This window comes from Seriola dumerili, unplaced genomic scaffold (genome assembly GCF_002260705.1).
Source record: "Seriola dumerili isolate Sdu_G_001 unplaced genomic scaffold, Sdu_1.0 BDQW01000432.1, whole genome shotgun sequence".
In the NCBI taxonomy this organism is placed as follows: Eukaryota; Metazoa; Chordata; class Actinopteri; order Carangiformes; family Carangidae; genus Seriola; species Seriola dumerili.
The window spans coordinates 4,071,038-4,084,834 of NW_019174687.1; the positions used below are offsets into that span (position 1 = coordinate 4,071,038).

The following is a 13,797-nucleotide window of genomic DNA, read 5'->3' on the forward strand; positions in this document are numbered from 1 at the left end:
AGCTTTTAGATCACGTGTACATTTATTTGGCTCCTCTGTTAATGAATATTTCTCAAGAGGACACTTGTACAAGAAGCATCATCACTTTATCCGAAGTAAACCCAGCATTTCCTGAGCCACATATAAACTGTAAGGCATAAAATTCTACTTAACCGCTACTGCCAAGAGAAAAACTTGTGAAATTGTATACAAAATCAGTTTAACAACTGAATAATATTTCACATATTAACTGTTTATCAGGGTCCAAGTTTGATCATGACAACTGCAGTGAAAAAACACATTAACACCATCATTGTTTTTGAGTCTCTGTTTTTCCATATAGATCTTCACAGTTTTGCAAGATTAATTCTGTGAGGAAAAGCTTAGAGAGCTGACAAACAAAATGCATTCTATTATTATAATTACTAATTATTTAAATGGGTTGGTGCATTTTCCCAGCAGCCTCTCAGTTAAAAAGGGAAGATATTTCATGTTCTTTTTTGCTGCTGGAGAAAATGTATAGAATGAATACACAAATACTAAAGACACTCTTCCCCAAAGAGTGTAAAGGTCTCAACAGTCCAGAAAAAAGCAGTTTTATCTGCGGTCGGTGGTGCCAGACTTCCTCTTCCCGGCCAGGAGATGTTTGGGTTTGAGGTCAAACACGTGTCTGTCTGACTCTCCCTTCCTGCACTGGCGGTTCATGCCTTTCTGGGAGTTCTTCATCATTTTCTTTGCCTTCTTTGCCATCTGAAGAACAAACAAAAATAGACACGTACATGAGTTCTCGTCTAATTACCTTTCAGAAACAGGAATTTCTTTAATTAATTAGGTTTTACACTTTACACCACATTGCTAAAAATGCACATTAAACAGTCCCAAATCAACTAACTTGTGGGTTAATCTTCTATTTAACTGTGAAAGAACTGACATTTAAAAACTAATAAGAAATTGTATACAATGCCTTCTGCAAAAAAGAAAAAATTCATAAACCCAAATGACTAAGCAACCAATTAAAATAAAAACTAAGTAAAGACATCGTCTCGTACCTTTGGATCCCGTAAACCAGACTGGTCTCGAGGAGGACGGGAAGCGCTCTGGCTGCGGGTTTTGGAGGTCGGAGGGGCTGAAGCTTCACGCTTACGTTTCTTAGCAACGCTGCGGGACCGTCGGGCCTGTTGTGCGTAGTGGCTCTGAAACACAAGAGGAAAAAACGCACATGAATCAGTGCTTCAGTGCATGTTCCTGTGAACTGCAGCTTTTAGAGACCCACAAAGACTTCTTCAAGACTTTCAAGGTTTTGTTTGGCAAAAGATCCGTTTCTGTCATTTTTTTTTTTTACTTGAGATATGACGTTGTCAAAAATGACATTGGGCAAAAATCTTAAAAACATGAAAGGTGTCGTGATTCAGCCACATTCTTGAGATGTCAGAAAATCCTGATGAAGCAAGTGAAAAATTAAAAAAATGTTCTTAACAGTTTTGATCCAAGGACAAAGAATGGTAACACAGATGTTTAGGTGATAAGTTATAACTTATTACTAAAAACCTTTAAGGCAACACACATTTTCAAAAACTTCACATTCTTGTTATTTTTTCTACAGTGTTTTAGGTTTTTAAAGTGCAACAGCATGGGGGCTTGGACCACAGTCATAGCTCTACTGTCAGAATACTTTAAATTCTAGACTGTGTGTAATATTTTCACGTTACGTTATGAAACAGCAAATAGTCCACATGATTAATTCAATTATATCATATTATAGAGTCAATGCATCCTGCAGGGTTTTATCTAAAACTTACATCATCCTTGTCATTCATGTCCAGACCAAGGTCGCCCATCTCCTTCTCTAGCGTCTTTCTTTCAACCTGTACATATCACAAACACAGTGATGGTTAAGTCAAATGTAAGCTCATGTTACAAAAGGCAAACAAGTAATATAGTCAAACAAAAGCACCAAAACAGTCCAGACAAGGGGGTGAACAAAAATGGTGACACCACCTCAAAAAACGGTTAAAATAGAGGCATTATGGGGCGTCAAGTGGCGCAGTGGGTTGAGCAGGCGCCCCATATGTAGAGGCTACAGTCCTGGCTGAAGTCGGCCCCGCAATTCCGAATCGGACGACCCCTTACTGCATGTCATTCCCCCTCTCTCTGCCTCCCCATTTCCTGTCTCTCTCTACTGTGCTATCCAATAAAGGCATAAAAAGCCCCCCCCCCCCAAAAAAATAGAGGCATTATGGGATACATGGAGTAGAAATCTGCACTAGTAGAAGACAATGTTAAGGGGATTTTCAAATTAAAATGCCCAGAGGATTGTGTCAAAATTTTATGAATCATTTCTCTGATGTTGCACCAAAATCTGTCATGGCTTAAATCAAATTAAATAGTGCACAGTTTGACTTTAAATTTCATTACAAACACAACTGTTGATTTAATCGTCTTACATCGGGGCACACAGAGCTTCTATAAGTGCAGTTCCAATTACCATTCGTGCTCTTTAGAGAGCACCTGGGATCACCTGTAATCATAATATTTAATTCATTTCATTTACCCAGGTAGGATCATGTGAGATTAGTCAAAATAACGAGAGGTTAGTCAGTTACTTCGCTGCTCAAAGTGCCTTGGTGAAAAAATTGTAATATGGGAGCACTCCAGGATTCAAGGTTCCAGTTTTTTCTTCGATATATTAAGGTTTTCCAAACTCAAATAAAAAAAATTTAAAAATCTATATACGCTGAGCATATCATATCAAAATATCAGATAACAATTTCCAATTCACTGCTTTAAATCGAGCTCTGATGTGCATGCGCTGAAAGGAGCCAGGGTGTGTACGGTCCCCTCTCACCTTGGTGGTGGTCCTGGGCATGCGCGGCCCGTGCACGTCCTTCTCTTTTGACTCTGCGACCATGAGCTGCTTCTTCTCGCGGATCTGTTTGGCCAGAACGCGGATCTCCTGCATCTCTTCGTCTTCGCTCTCGTCATCAGAGTCGTACTCTCCGGCTCTCTCCTTCAGTTCCTCCTCCTTCTCCAGGTCCTCCAGTTTCTGTAAGTGAAGAGGAAAAACAGAAGACAGAAAAATAAATCCTTTCCATTTCTCTGCTTGGCTCTTCAGGGAAACTGAGGACGTTAGGTCTCTTTAGTTCTTTAATCTTTATTTAACCAGGTAGGACTCACTGAGAATAAAAAACTTCTGCCAATAAAGGCAGATATGTGTTAAGGACCAAGATCTAAAGGCAGTTTCACACAGATAAATGTCACAAGATCAGAGTTAACAAAATTAATCTGTAAAAGCATTAATGAAATTACCATAAAGATCAAAATAAAGTGGCACTTGATGGACAGTCTAAAAACATCAATCTATAAATAAGACCAATGTAAAACCATTACACAATAAATATGATCAGCACAAACATTGGCAACCAGGAGACAAAGGATAAAGTTTCAGCAGCAATTATTTTAATTCTTTGCAAGAAGCCAATTTGTCCTATTTTAATAAATCTTTTTGTTGAGAGCAAGACATGTAAAAGTTAATTCATGTAGTTCAGTGCGGGTTCTGTTTCAGAGTAACTAATAGAATTTAATCCCATGTATGAAGAGCACAGCTGTCAACACATTTTCGGGGAATGCATTTGCTCAATGTGTAACTTTATTTACCCATATATAAAGGTTAGAAAACATACTAAACAAACTCACGATGGCTCAGATAAAATATGAAGAGAACTAAAATGAAATCACTAAAATGTAGTTTTGTAAATTTCTAACATGAGCTAGATAAGAGGATCCGTCAGCAAACTGCCTCCACAGTCAGGAATATTTTGTCACTGCAGACTATATCAATATATTTTGTGGTAATTACAATCCACCAAGAGAGAGTGCAGAGACTCACCTTCATGATTTCAGGATCAATGTAATCTGCGATATTGTGGCCCTCCCAGACCTCAGGGATCTTGTCCTGCTTCTCATCCTCGTTCATCAGATCCCAGTATTCTTTAAAATACAAATCAAACAACATCAGCGATGCAGACACAAATATGTACTTTCCACAAATTCACGGAAGCAGCTTGATTGTTGAAATAAAGACGCTTCTTACTCTGCAAGTCTAGGACATAGTCATCGCCAAGCTCCATCTCACGGTCTCTTTCCTGCGAGGGGAACGGTGAAATGTTTTATTGTGAAATTTATATGCAAGAGCAGAAATACCACAATGCAGCAATACTCTGTTACAGAGTCATTCATTCATAATAAAGTACAACAGTATTTGTATGTGAATGTACGTGTAAAGTACCAAATGCAAATGCAGAACGGCTCATTTTGAAATTATACTGTACATACTACATTATTGTATTAAATCATTGATGCATTCAAATACACCATCACTTTGATGTTTGCAGCTGGTAATTATGAGGTGGAATTGAAGTACTTTATACACTGCTGTGTAGTTTAATCTATGATAATACATCAGAAGTTATTGGTTATATTTTGTATAAATAATCTGAACCTACAAAAGTAACTAAACTTTAAAACAATGTAGTGAAGAAAAAAGGCACAATATTACCTCAAGAAATGTACTTAACTACAGTACTTGATTAAATGTACTTAAGTTACTGTCCTTCACACCAGTTTGCCAGTTCAGAGACTTTTTGACCTCCGGTAACACCGTACATACCAGTTTGCGTTTGGGTGCGTCCACCTCCATCGCTTTCTTGCGCATCAAGGCTCCCTCTGGGATGAACGGAGGCCTCTCCTGGAGGAGGCGAAGGAAAGAAAAATAGAAAAATCAGACTTAATAAATATCAGAAAACAGCTGAAGAAAAAAAAAAAAAAAAAAAAACAGGGGAAATGAGCAGATGCAGGACTCTGAGCAGTCAATTTGCCAAACTCACTGAAGCTGTATCCACAGTTTAGTTTTCAAACATCTCTTTTGCTACATTTACACCTGGTGTCCACACTACTCATGACTTTAATGCCTAAAACTAAAACCTTTGGAAACAATGACGTGGACACCCGCGGTCGCTCCCTGACCGGGTCTCATCAGTCTCGACTACCAGGGCTGAAAGCAACGTGAAAAACGAATGAGAAGCGCTGCTGCCCTTGTTGTCTTTGCTCAGCTGTTGTTCAGTTAACATCAGCTGTTCTTAAATTCATTACATTTCTATCACAAAATATAAGAGTGATTTGTTCAGAGCTGTTGAAGTTTGTTATTCAAGAATGTTAATTGAGTACATATGAGGAAATAAAGCAATGTTAATGTTAATTCTGTTCTTCATTTATTACAAAATAATAGGAGTATTGTCAAAGTACCGGATCGATAAAAGTAGTAGTACCATTAAAACCTTAACGATACCCATCACCATACGTATGAGAGCGTCATCTGGAGCAGTTTGCCGGTTCAGACACTTTCTATATAAAGTTTGGAGAGGACATGTCCTGGTTGTCTGCAGTTCCCTGCTCAGACATCTTTAAGTTATATCGTGGATAACAGAAAAACTACCTAGACACAGTGCTTTTTGTTTTGAAATCTGTTTTTTTTAATTTTATGTTCTTTTTTGTTTTTATTTTTTAAAGTTCAATGAATGTGTGGTGTTTCCAAAGTCAATGACTACTAATCGTGATCTCAATTATCGTGATTATGATTTTTGCCATGATCGAGTCGCCCGAGTCGGTGACTATATTTACCTTCTCGTCCCTCTTGGCGGGCATGGCAAGGTGGAGCCGGTTGAGAACATCATGGACCTTCTTGCCCTTCATCTTGTTGTCGACACGATGTGCGAGGAGCCGGTCGCAGGCCTGACACACACACACACACACACACACACACACACACACACACACACACACACACACACACACACACACACACACACACACACACACACACAACACACACACACACACACACACACACACACACACACACAGGAAAGTGAATCACAACACGCTCACTCACAGCTGAATACAATACTTTGTTCCTCCACGCCCGGGCGAGCCTGATTCTCTCTGCGCCTCACCTCAGTTTTCACCTGCATGACTCCCTCCTCGGTCAGGGTGCTGGTCTCGATCACGGGGATTCCCTCGGCAGAGAGGTCTGCAAAGATTTTCTAACCACAGCAAAAAGACGAACCGCCAAAGATGAAGCCATGACGTTACTGACAGTGTGCAGTCATTACCGTCGAGTCTGAACTGTGAATCACTCACCTGATTCTCCTCGGGCAGCTCGGTGATCTTCTTCACATCACATTTGTTGGCCACAATGATGAGAGGCTGCGGGGAGCAAGACGCCAGCATTACTTAAACTATTAAACGACTTCATGTCGCACTGTGAAACCAGTCACTTTCTTATACTATACAGTCTCCTAAATATAAAAAATATACTGGATACTTTTCACTAACTGAGAATTAGTTCTGGTCTAGATTGGTTTTTGTTGTCACTTTTGCCTTAAGTTGGAAGAATAAGGAAGAAATGGTGAGGGTCAGAGAGAGAGAGAGAGGGGTGATAACACACAACAAAGGTCCCTGATTAGATTACAAATGTTGTCCACACTCCATCCAAGTTCATTTGATCACCTTGACGCACCAACATTTTCCAAATTTTCAACAGCCGGGAATTTGTTGTGAAAAGTTACTTTCAATTCCTCAAGGTGAACTTTAAACTGGCTGCAGCTTCTACCTATATCAGCTGTTACACATCCACCAAGGCTTCGGCTCAAATGATAAAATGCAGAAAGGCTTCATAAAAGACAGTGAATGATACAAAAAAATACAACCAGTGAAAATAGTTTCATGACAGGAGGAAGTTTGCCTAAAATAAAGTATTTGCTGCAGCTCAGTATAAACTGGATTAACTAATAACTTGGATTATACTGATCCGAACGCTGCCCATCAAACATTTCAAACATTTAACTTATGCATGGCAAGAGAAAAAAAGTATCTGCATGTTTCTGTGGTCACAATGTGGTTCCTCTTTCTTTTAATCTACTAAAAAAAAAACAGTAATGATAACTTCAAATTTAGAATTGATGAAATCTAAAAGATAGTTTAGTTTTGTAATAGTTTGAGGGTGTGATAAAATCTGAACACAAAACATTCACAAAGAGATTAAATGCTTCACACACACACTTCCCACCATATCATGGAGAGGAATAAATCTGAGTACAAGCCATTTTCTGACATAACACATGATTGTAGAGTAATGAAGCCCCTTCTACTTCCAACAGTAATTCCAACAGTTACCTCAGGCTGCCACTTGCGGCTGTGCTAAACAGGTGAAATGTATTACTCTCTGACCTTGTTGGCGAACAGCGGCCGGATGCTGTTAAACAGCTCCAGCTGCTCCTGCAGGGTGTGACCACACTGCTCAGAAACGTCCATGACATAAAGAACGGCTGCTCGCAGGTGGGCCAGAGCCGTGATGGCCTGCATCTCTATGGTATTCCTTTCCTCCAGGGGGTGGTCCAGGATACCAGGGGTGTCCACCACCTGCAGACACACACACACACACACACACACCTTTATAATAGAATTTAAAGTAGGTGAATCTATTTTAGGATCTAAAAAGAAAATAAAGGCTGAAAACTTTTAGCAGCAGAAAATTTTTTTTTAGTACAAATGAAACCATGAACAGGGAAAACATAAGTAGCCCTACACAGTACACCACTGTTTACTTCACTTGAAAAAGTGATAAAAACATTCTAATCATACACCAAACAACAATATACATGCAACACTTTAGTTTTTGCTCCCATTTTCCACGCGTTTAAATTGTCCAAATACGTCTTGCCTGCACTCTCTTCTTCACATACATAGAGCTCAAGCTGTTCGTTGTAACACAAAAGATACACCTGACGCAGGAGAACGTGTTAGTGGACGAGACAACGACTCCAGTGAAACATGAGTGATGTGTAACGCTACGAGCTGCAGTGTCTTACCTGCCAGCGGAGGTACCTGTAGTCCATGTGACCCACAAACAGAGACTTGGTGGTGAAAGCGTACGGCTGGACGTCAACATCTGCTCTGGTCACCTGACAAAGACGACCATTTACACNCTCCACGCCCGGGCGAGCCTGATCCTCTCTGCGCCTCACCTCAGTTTTCACCTGCATGACTCCCTCCTCGGTCAGGGTGCTGGTCTCGATCACGGGGATTCCCTCGGCAGAGAGGTCTGCAAAGATTTTCTAACCACAGCAAAAAGACGAACCGCCAAAGATGAAGCCATGACGTTACTGACAGTGTGCAGTCATTACCGTCGAGTCTGAACTGTGAATCACTCACCTGATTCTCCTCGGGCAGCTCGGTGATCTTCTTCACATCACATTTGTTGGCCACAATGATGAGAGGCTGCGGGGAGCAAGACGCCAGCATTACTTAAACTATTAAACGACTTCATGTCGCACTGTGAAACCAGTCACTTTCTTATACTATACAGTCTCCTAAATATAAAAAATATACTGGATACTTTTCACTAACTGAGAATTAGTTCTGGTCTAGATTGGTTTTTGTTGTCACTTTTGCCTTAAGTTGGAAGAATAAGGAAGAAATGGTGAGGGTCAGAGAGAGAGAGAGAGGGGTGATAACACACAACAAAGGTCCCTGATTAGATTACAAATGTTGTCCACACTCCATCCAAGTTCATTTGATCACCTTGACGCACCAACATTTTCCAAATTTTCAACAGCCGGGAATTTGTTGTGAAAAGTTACTTTCAATTCCTCAAGGTGAACTTTAAACTGGCTGCAGCTTCTACCTATATCAGCTGTTACACATCCACCAAGGCTTCGGCTCAAATGATAAAATGCAGAAAGGCTTCATAAAAGACAGTGAATGATACAAAAAAATACAACCAGTGAAAATAGTTTCATGACAGGAGGAAGTTTGCCTAAAATAAAGTATTTGCTGCAGCTCAGTATAAACTGGATTAACTAATAACTTGGATTATACTGATCCGAACGCTGCCCATCAAACATTTCAAACATTTAACTTATGCATGGCAAGAGAAAAAAAGTATCTGCATGTTTGTGTGGTCACAATGTGGTTCCTTTTTCTTTTAATCTACTAAAAAAAACAGTAATGATGACTTCAAATTTAGAATTGATGAAATCTAAAAGATAGTTTAGTTTTGTAATAGTTTGAGGGTGTGATAAAATCTGAACACAAAACATTCACAAAGAGATTAAATGCTTCACACACACACTTCCCACCATATCATGGAGAGGAATAAATCTGAGTACAAGCCATTTTCTGACATAACACATGATTGTAGAGTAATGAAGCCCCTTCTACTTCCAACAGTAATTCCAACAGTTACCTCAGGCTGCCACTTGCGGCTGTGCTAAACAGGTGAAATGTATTACTCTCTGACCTTGTTGGCGAACAGCGGCCGGATGCTGTTAAACAGCTCCAGCTGCTCCTGCAGGGTGTGACCACACTGCTCAGAAACGTCCATGACATAAAGAACGGCTGCTCGCAGGTGGGCCAGAGCCGTGATGGCCTGCATCTCTATGGTATTCCTTTCCTCCAGGGGGTGGTCCAGGATACCAGGGGTGTCCACCACCTGCAGACACACACACACACACACACACACCTTTATAATAGAATTTAAAGTAGGTGAATCTATTTTAGGATCTAAAAAGAAAATAAAGGCTGAAAACTTTTAGCAGCAGAAAATTTTTTTTTAGTACAAATGAAACCATGAACAGGGAAAACATAAGTAGCCCTACACAGTACACCACTGAGATCTTCACTTGAAAAAGTGATAAAAACATACTAATCATACACCAAACAACAATATACATGCAACACTTTCGTTTTTGCTCCCATTTTCCACGCGTTTAAATTGTCCAAATACGTCTTGCCTGCACTCTCTTCTTCACATACATAGAGCTCAAGCTGTTCGTTGTAACACAAAAGATACACCTGACGCAGGAGAACGTGTTAGTGGACGAGACAACGACTCCAGTGAAACATGAGTGATGTGTAACGCTACGAGCTGCAGTGTCTTACCTGCCAGCGGAGGTACCTGTAGTCCATGTGACCCACAAACAGAGACTTGGTGGTGAAAGCGTACGGCTGGACGTCAACATCTGCTCTGGTCACCTGACAAAGACGACCATTTACACCATGTTAATTATTTAAAAAAAAAAAAAAAGGGACAACCGTGGGGCTGAAACACCCTATGACAGGATTCCCATCATGATCTTACAGGGTCAAAAAACACCTCTACGTGACAAAACATAAGCATCCCCAGTGTTATCATATCACCCTCACACACAGCTGTCACACACTAATAATAGGTCATTAGGCGCCATTTACCTTGTTGATGAAACTGGACTTGCCGACGTTGGGGTACCCGCACAGAAGCAGGGTCCTCGTGTTGGGGTCGATGGTTGGCAAACGGGACAGATGCTGACGCACTGTGGAAGACCAACAATGGAGACATTAGCTATTTTTACAAAGTATTAAAGCAGGTTTATAAAAACCACAGAGCTGAGAAGAACAGAGCAACATCAAAAAACATCAAAAAAGAGCCATTTTGGATGATTGCTAAAGACTGTGGTATTCAGTCTGTTCAAATATGACCAGACTGAATCCTATAAGTAATAAATCAATCGATCCAAGATACAATATTTTTTATTTTCTGCTAAGGCCTCTGTAATGAGAGTCTTCCCCTCACCTTGTTCCAGATACTCCAGACTTGACTTCTGCCTTTTCAGGATGGTGCACATGCGACCCAGAGCGGCTCTCTTCAGCTGTTTACACCGATACAGAGAATCTCCATATTTCATCAGACGCACATAGTCTTTGGCAACACTGGAGGGTTAAAAACAACAATTGTTTGTTCACCGCTTTGACTCTTAAAGCTGGTACAAGCCTGATGACTGATAACGTCTGGATCTTCGTGCATTTGTGTAAGTGTGAATCATTGCAGTAAATATTCACCAACTCTCAGCTCTGTCTTGTCAGGTTTGAACTGTCAGTCAACCACAGCAGTAAAAAACACTATACAGGGCATTAAGCGTGAGATTATACACAAACGTACTTATCAATGAGATTCTTGGCGATGTTTATCTGTCCTAAGGCAAGTTTGTAATGGTCTTTGTCGTACAGCACGTTCATCAGATCAGCGTAGAATGGATGGATGTCCTGAGGAGACAAAATTTCACAAGCTGATTTAGACAAAAATGTGTTCATCTATAAAAAAGTTCAATCTTCAATGAGTTCAGTTTTATAATAGTTATTTAAAATGATGTTTGAGATGTTACAAAGTATTCTGACTTACGTCGAGCTTGGGGAAGTCGGTGAGGATCTGGGTGAGGCGGTCATGATAGTTCTGCTGGGTAAACTTCACCTTGCGCATGTAGAAGTGTCGGATACGGTGGATCTGGTAATGCTTGTGTACCACTGTGGGTGTCTTCCTTTGTGTTTTGGATAAAGTGATGTCGATGAAATCCTGCAGGGAGAGGAAGAGTAAGCATGTCAGATAAATAACTGTATAGCCTTTTTATATTTTCAGCAAACCTTTGGATTCTATATTTTTTTATCCTAAAAATGTTTGTGCAACTTTAATTTATTTGCGTCATCTCTAATATAGTTTGTCCTTGACTGTCTACAATTGAACTTCTTTCGCCTCAAGTAATAATACTTGATTAAGTCTTTGAATCACTGCAAACTTTACTGTCTTGTTACTGGAACTTGTTGTTTATCAAAACTGCAACACACACTGGAACTACTATGGAACATTTCTCATCCTTTTCCCCCAGAAAAGTCTCATGTAAACTGTCTTTTTAGAAAGGACTGCCAATCTTTCATTAACAAATCTTTCATTTTAATACACAATGGCTTGTAAAGGACAACAGAAAAACCTTATAACAACATTTCATATTCTGTCAAAAAAATGACCAATATCTTCGTGTCAATTCGGCATATTAGTGATACAGACAGCAGCTCTTCTTCGTGACATAGAGCCCGCATTTTATGGCTTGGTTCCCACCGCAACACGGTATTTAAATGGACTGACTGACACCGTTACTGGGAGTAACAGGTGACAAACACGAGTCTACAGTTTGGTTTAATATGTGCTGCTAGATGTGTGACATTTACTCCGCATTGAATAATCATGTGTCATTACAGGAGAAACGGGAGTCTTAAACTTCAACTTGTCAACTATGTCAGAAGAAAAGCCTTTTTGTCGCTTTGTTTGTTCACGCAGGAAGACTTAACAGACTCAAAATACAGTTAGCCGGTTTCTCTCTGTTTTTCCAATATGGAAAGTTTTAATTGCTTAAAGTAGATTGACATATTTGGACGGAAACCTGCTGCTGTCTCTGTACATCAGCACAACACGTGTTTTCCTCCCCAACAGAATCCCACCATGTTTTTTCTATCTTCTACTGCTTCTCAAACCGGGATAACGAAGCAAGAAAAACAACAGCGGTTTAAAACACAATACACACGAAAAAAAACTCACCTTGGCGGTGGGAACCACCATAATCTTCTTGAAATTATAAAGTGCCATTTTGTCGCGACACGTTGAGGTCCGCTGACGGCACGGGGAAAGGAAAGCTCGGGGTTCCGTTTCACCCGGAAATGACGCAAAAATCACTTAAGCGAAATTTTCTGCTCATCGCCCCCTGGAGTCCAGATCGGGCGAGGGAGTTTTTTTTTCTGGCCATGGTCTGATGTGGTTTAGATGTGAAAAAAGAAATGCATTTTCACACACAGAATAACGGTCTCACAAATCCGAAACTGTGTTTAAAGACTCTTTAGCCCGTCTGGAATAATCTAGTCCTGCTTCCACAAGTGTAAGTGAAGTGGTTTTTGATCTGGACATGGTTTGATTTGGTCCAGATGTGAAAAAAGATGTGAAATCAGACAAAGATGTAGCAGTTTAAAGAATTCAAACAATTTCTCTCTTTATACTGTATTTTTCTATCTGTATAATAAGGTCAAACAACAATGTTTTTAACATTTTAACTTTTTTTTTCCTTGCAGAGGATTTCCCCAGTACCAGAACAGCATGACCTGTATATATGTATTACATAAACACCAATTCTTTGATTTTGTTTTACACAATTGAATTTTAAATTAATGGAGATGAACTGAAAAAAGATGCAGATAGTTTTAACTGCTTTATTAGTTTACTTCTGTGGCTCCCAACCTATCTGAGGGCTTGTGAGATGATTAATGGGAAAGGAAAGAGGAAAAAAAATCCTGATGCAAACATTTGTGTTTATTTTTAGAATATTTCTGTAATCTGTGTATTTTTTGTGAAATATTAAAGAGTTTGACTTCATTAGGCCTCAATCAGTTATTGATATTCAACTATCTGAAAATTATAGAGGAAATTACTCTTTTGTAGTGGAAGTGATAATAATTCATTGATGTCTGGAACATGACAAGGGGCCTGAATCACTGGTTTGAATGCATTGTCATTTATAGGATTATCATGTATCTTTTTAATGTAAAATCTAAATCTGAAAAATAGCTAATAGCCTAACTATAGGTGTCTGGTAAATATAATGAAGTAAAAAGTAAAAAAGTTTGTCCAGAGGAGTAGAAATTGAAAGAAGAAGAAAAATATACAATAGAAATAGTAACACCAGATTATAGTTTTTCTTGACAGCATCAAATCACATCTCTAACCTTTTTTCTTTTTTCTCTTTTTTAGTCACCATTATTATTCATTGTCTTTATTATAATTTTCCAGTGTATTTTTGTTGTTTTACTCAAAGTAATTGTTGCCAGGATTTTTTGTTATACTTCCTGAATACTGTTGTTAAAAAACAAATAAAAACAACAAGTAAACAAAACTCAACAAAAAAACAA

The 13,797-nt window shown here is 39.4% G+C and overlaps 1 protein-coding gene across 1 annotated transcript; it reads right to left on the reverse strand.

The window, feature by feature from the left end:
* Positions 1 to 3: 3 nt before the first annotated feature.
* On the reverse strand, positions 4 to 12,532 carry gtpbp4 (GTP binding protein 4). Its single transcript, XM_022761878.1, has 17 exons — positions 12,440 to 12,532; positions 11,252 to 11,422; positions 11,012 to 11,115; positions 10,646 to 10,782; positions 10,285 to 10,385; positions 9,976 to 10,068; positions 9,335 to 9,526; positions 8,248 to 8,313; positions 8,061 to 8,150; positions 5,656 to 5,766; positions 4,646 to 4,723; positions 4,070 to 4,121; positions 3,866 to 3,966; positions 2,825 to 3,022; positions 1,779 to 1,844; positions 1,029 to 1,172; positions 4 to 729 (listed from the first exon to the last, which is right to left on the reverse strand). Exons 1-17 carry the CDS (start codon positions 12,485 to 12,487, stop codon positions 577 to 579), a joined length of 1,905 nt encoding a protein of 634 aa, XP_022617599.1. The 5' UTR covers positions 12,488 to 12,532; the 3' UTR covers positions 4 to 576.
* Between the last annotated feature and the right edge of the window lie 1,265 nt (positions 12,533 to 13,797).

Coding starts and splice junctions, on each gene's coding strand:
- gtpbp4 (XM_022761878.1), bottom strand. CDS start 12,487: ATGGCACTTTATAATTTCAAGAAGATTATGGTGGTTCCCACCGCCAAG. Junction 11,423..12,439: donor TGGTGGTTCCCACCGCCAAG/GTGAGTTTTTTT, acceptor CTCTCCCTGCAG/GATTTCATCGACATCACTTT. Junction 10,386..10,645: donor TCTGGAGTATCTGGAACAAG/GTGAGGGGAAGA, acceptor GGTCTTCCACAG/TGCGTCAGCATCTGTCCCGT.